This window comes from Corticium candelabrum, chromosome 20 (genome assembly GCF_963422355.1).
Source record: "Corticium candelabrum chromosome 20, ooCorCand1.1, whole genome shotgun sequence".
NCBI lineage: Eukaryota > Metazoa > Porifera > Homoscleromorpha > Homosclerophorida > Plakinidae > Corticium > Corticium candelabrum.
Genome location: NC_085104.1, coordinates 4,018,798 through 4,023,654, shown reverse-complemented (window position 1 = coordinate 4,023,654; position 4,857 = coordinate 4,018,798). Strand labels below are relative to the sequence as shown.

General features: G+C 45.3%; 1 protein-coding gene across 1 annotated transcript; it reads left to right on the top strand.

Moving 5' to 3' along the window:
• The first annotated feature begins 648 nt into the window (after positions 1 to 648).
• On the top strand, positions 649 to 3,665 carry LOC134196115 (zinc finger MYM-type protein 1-like). Its single transcript, XM_062665194.1, has 2 exons — positions 649 to 855; positions 1,246 to 3,665. Exons 1-2 carry the CDS (start codon positions 792 to 794, stop codon positions 3,597 to 3,599), a joined length of 2,418 nt encoding a protein of 805 aa, XP_062521178.1. The 5' UTR covers positions 649 to 791; the 3' UTR covers positions 3,600 to 3,665.
• The last annotated feature ends 1,192 nt before the right edge of the window (positions 3,666 to 4,857 follow it).

Sequence of the window (4,857 nt, the reverse complement as noted above, 5' to 3'; positions counted from 1 at the left end):
GATTGTAGTGAGCATGCGCGTTCTGCATACAGCGTGCCCCTGATTATTACCTCTGGTTCGGTGTAGCGCATTTCTGCGCTGGAGTAAGTATGTAATCAAAATTAATTATAATTTTTAATTATAATTAATTATTAATTATTAAATCCTATTAATTATATTAGCTAGAAACTGAGCTTTCGATTGGACTTTGACGTTGTTCTAGCCTTTGTGCTTGTCGAAATTGCGATTTTAGGCCGCTGTCAAGCGTTTGCAAGTCAATGCGCAGCGGTGAAATGGCAGATCAAAAATGGCACTTGCAAGCCTTTGTACGCGTACACAGCTTCCCAGTTGAAGCAGCAGTGCATCCTACGTCTCTACCGCAATGCATCACAGGGAGTATGCAGCGAAACTCCACGCAACGTAGCTAATCTTTCCTTGGGTTTCTACGGTTCTTGATGAAAGAACCCACCTAGCTATAATTGGGAAATGTTAAGCCCAATCTGAGTAGAGAACTGATACGTGTACGGTATACCTCTACGTTAGGAAAGCTGCTAGATCAAAATTATGTAGTAAGAAATAACCTCCTCTAACTTTTGTCACAAAACCAACTTGGCAGCAGAGCAGGGGCGTAGCGTGGCATGGGCTAGACAGGGCTATAGCCCCCCCAAAGTTTGTAGGCGTGTCCATCAATTTTTGTGTGCTTGATCTTCCAATGCGCATACGTATGCTTTGGAACCCGTCTCTGACACTGTGGGAGCCCAAATCAGACGTCGGGCTGCCAAGGCTTCACGTGTGAGTCACGTGCCCATCTAATGGCGACTCTGAAAAGTTGTGCAGGAGGGAAAGGAAGTTCCAAGAAGCAGGCGTCTATTTCAGGTAATATATTGACAATAGCTTGTCAGTCATGTATCATTGACTGTGACAAACAAACCCGCTATGCGCCAGTGACCTTTTGCAGACAGGTATGCTGCCAGATTTTGACAACAAATGTGAGGTACAGTTAGACGTTCTAGTTATTATAGGTTACGTACACTACTCACATCTTCAGCTAATTCAGAAGGTAGAGGTGACTGCCTCGATTACCCAGACCCCAGTGGACTTTCAGTTGTTGAGCAACCTTTTCCAAAGAAACGCAGTCACGCACGTGGCGCTTTCTTAGCAGTTTGAGGTTGTTTGTCAACTACAAGCTCATTGATCATGGCTGTTTACGTACTGTATTCTAGATCTCTATACGCGTGGCAGTTCACGCTGTTTTTCATACGATAGGATTCTTCTCCCGCGGTCAAGTTTCTGACAACTCGCAAAAGTCTGAAGAAGTTCAAGGAACAGTCGAGTTAGATTCAGAAGTCAGCCTCACTGATGGTCAAGGCACCGAACAAGTGACACCTAGCGAGGTTTCTACCGCTGCTGGGCCTTCCAGTGGATTGGTTCTAGAAGCCGCTAACGTTCTAGTAGGCCCTCATCAACCTCGATCCAAAGATTTGTTTGGTGGAAGTTTTCCGAGGAGGCAAATTTTGCGTCAGCGAAGAAGTTTTCAGGAGACTTGGTATTCCCAGTTCCCTTGGCTGGAGTATAGTGAGAAGGTGGATTCTGCATTTTGTTTTGCGTGTCGCCTAGCTGAGCAGAGCGGAAAGCATGGCCACTACGATGCATGCTTTACTGAAAGAGGCTTTCGAAACTGGAAAACGGCACTAGATGACTACAGAAAGCACGAGTCTTCGCATGTGCACTGCTTGGCGGCAGCTGTGTGGAATCAGGCAAGACATGTTGCCGAATCGGGCACGTCTGTAGCCCAGTCTGTCAGTACTGCGCACCAATTAAGAATAACCTTGAACAGACGAAATCTCGGGAAAGTGTTTGAAACTATCCTTTATCTTGGGCGACAGTCTATTGCTTTGCGTGGACATGACGAAACGGAAGATTGCACGAACAGAGGGAATTTTCTCGAACTGTTACATCTGCGGGCATCAGATAATCCTGAGCTTGAGCAACACCTGCAAGGAACGTTTACGTACACCTCTCCACAGATTCAAAATGAAATTCTAGCTCTTTGCGGTCACAAGATTCAGCAGTCGATAGTCTACGAACTCCGAACGTCCGGTATGTATGGACTGATTTGTGACGAAACCACAGACGTATCGAGACAAGAGCAGATGTCCATTTGTGTTAGGTACGTAAGTGAATCAATGACAGTAAAGGAACGCTTCTTGGGCTTTTGGCCAGCCGAAAGTACCGATGGAAAGTCACTGTTCAATCTTCTAAATCAAGCTTTGAATGAGTTAGGAATTCCTGTAGGTCAAATGAGAGCTCAGTGCTATGACGGTGCGTCCAATATGCGAGGGAGATACAAAGGTGTCTGTACTCGTTTTCAGGAAGTGGAAAAGAGAGCTCTATACATCCACTGCCATGCTCACGTGCTGAACCTTACTCTAGCGAATGCTTGTTCCGCGGTCCAGGATATTAGAAACGTTCTTGGAGTGGTAAACAGCCTCTACAAACTGCTGGAAGGATCGGCAAAGAGACATTCGCGGTTTCAGGCTATCCAGGAGAAGCTAGGAGGCAGTTCTGTCACTCTCAAGAGACTTTGTGAAACTAGATGGTCTTCACGCTATGAAGCTGTACATGCTATCAAGTCCAGTTTTGATGCGATCATTAACACTCTTGAAGCAATTTCAACTGAAGATGCCGAATTAGGACCAGAAGCATCCTGTCTTCTGAAGTCTGTTCAGACTTTCCACTTCTTCTTCTATATTTCAGTGTTGGAAGAGGTACTTGGGAAAACTGCTGTTCTTTCACGCTACTTACAAGGTCGGCGTGTCGAGCTGTCTGGAGTCAAGTCGAAAGTTTCTAGCACAATCAAAGCCGTGGGTGCACTTCGTGAAGACTTTCAAGACGTCTGGAAAAATACTGAAGACATTGCGTCAAAACTAAGCTTGGAACTTCCACAACTTCCGCGCAAACGTAAAGTAGCACAGCGACTGGCCATGGATGGTGGTGGTACACCATATTACCCTCAGTCTTGTCAAGAGCAATATAAACTGGTTTACAATGAGGTCGTAGATATCGTGCGAATGGAAATGAAAGAGAGATTTCGTGAGAATGAATATGAAGTTCTGGCTGCAGTCGAAAAACTTCTAGTAGACTCACTGACAGAGAGCCGACCAGACCGGTCGAGTCTTCAGACAGTGTGCACATTTTATGGCAACGACTTCAATTCTGGCCGACTTGAGCATGAACTTGAAATTTTTTATGGTAATATTCAAGCGTACCAAGGCGAACCGGACTGGACTGTAGAGAGTGAAGAGGGAACTGACTTGCCCGAACTTGTAAAAGTCCGGACGTTCTTCAACAAAGGCACTAACAGGGACTGCTACCCAGAAACTTGTAAGCTTCTTAAGACACTTCTTGTCATTCCTGCATCTTCATCGGAATGTGAACGATCATTTTCCACTCTCCGTCGTTTGAAAACGTGGCTCAGAACGTCGATGGGACAAGAACGTCTGACTAGTCTAGCACTCCTGACAGTCGAGCGCGAAGAATGTCGAAAATTGGAGTGTAGAGTGGAAGACCTTGTTGCAGAGTTTGGGTCTAGTGGACGAAGGCGTTTACTGTTAAATTAGTTTATCGCACCTCCGTGACGTCTAGAACAGCTGTTGCATTTAAACTATGCTACGCTATCTAGAGTACCCTGGAACAGTTGGTTAATTGCAAACTATTTAGCTGCCAGTAGAACGTACTCTGCTCACACAAGAATGATCAATTCTCCAAGCTCCCACGTATGCACCACTCAGTCTTCAAGTACGCATGTGACAGCTTTTTGCCCATATGTAGGTACGTACTACGAAGGCAAGAAGTGTGTGGTTGGCTGATTTGACTGATGAAGTGGGCGTGTCCCGTTGCGTCGCAAAGTCTAGCCCCCCCAATCCTAGAGGTCACGCTACGCCCCTGAGCAGAGCATGAATCATAAACTAGCTGCAGATTACGAAAACCCACTGAAACCTTCGAAATACAAGCATAACCCAAAGCAGTTGTTAGTTGTTTGCAACTGACTGAACAGCGCGCGAATAAATTTTCTTTAAGTCGGTTGTCGGCAGCAAAACAAGAGAAATCAAGTCTGCCAGTAGACACGGTGGACGCGAGCAAGAAATTAGAACTCCGAGGCAGTAGTGTAATTTGTAACCTTTTCAATATTATTAGAACTCCACCATATAGAGGGATGTAATTTCTTCATTTCTTTGCTTGTCTTCAGTCTTTTGAAATAAAGAAATGTTGGCATGTTTTGTTTATCATGTTATTTACCACCCTCGGTGCACCATTGATCTAAGGTCACGCCTACCAACAAGATTGGTAGTGTCTACTTTCATACTTAGCGGATAGTAAACTAGCAATTCGCAAGTCTAGAGCCTAAGCTACCAGCGTGGGCCTCACAAGATGTGACCACAAGCAGCAGGATCGAAATGAATCAATCGACGTCAAGCTTGGAAAAGCGTAGGAAGTCTTTACTCTAACTAATCGCCATCACGTACTGTTCAAATTGCAAATACGCGGGCACTTAAACTCAACCGGCAGTCTGTTTTGGCGTGTAGCTATCGCGGCGTCTGCAAGAGGATTATGCCTTCACCAATAGCTACAACATGTACAGCACAGTCCAGCGGTTTCGGGTACGTCCTAGTTGACGTGGTGTGTATACGTGCCGTGATTGTCGCTCTTCAGATGTAGAATGAGTCACATTTTCCTCTTGATATTGTACGTAGATGAGACCATCGATGAAGAAGCTCAGGCCAGCCGAAGACAGAACAGCCGATAGTTACTGCAAGTTACGAACATGCATTTAGCTAGCCGGGATTGAGGCTTTTACAACATTCGAAAAATTATAAC

Coding starts and splice junctions, on each gene's coding strand:
- LOC134196115 (XM_062665194.1), top strand. CDS start 792: ATGGCGACTCTGAAAAGTTGTGCAGGAGGGAAAGGAAGTTCCAAGAAG. Junction 856..1,245: donor GAAGCAGGCGTCTATTTCAG/GTAATATATTGA, acceptor TTCATACGATAG/GATTCTTCTCCCGCGGTCAA.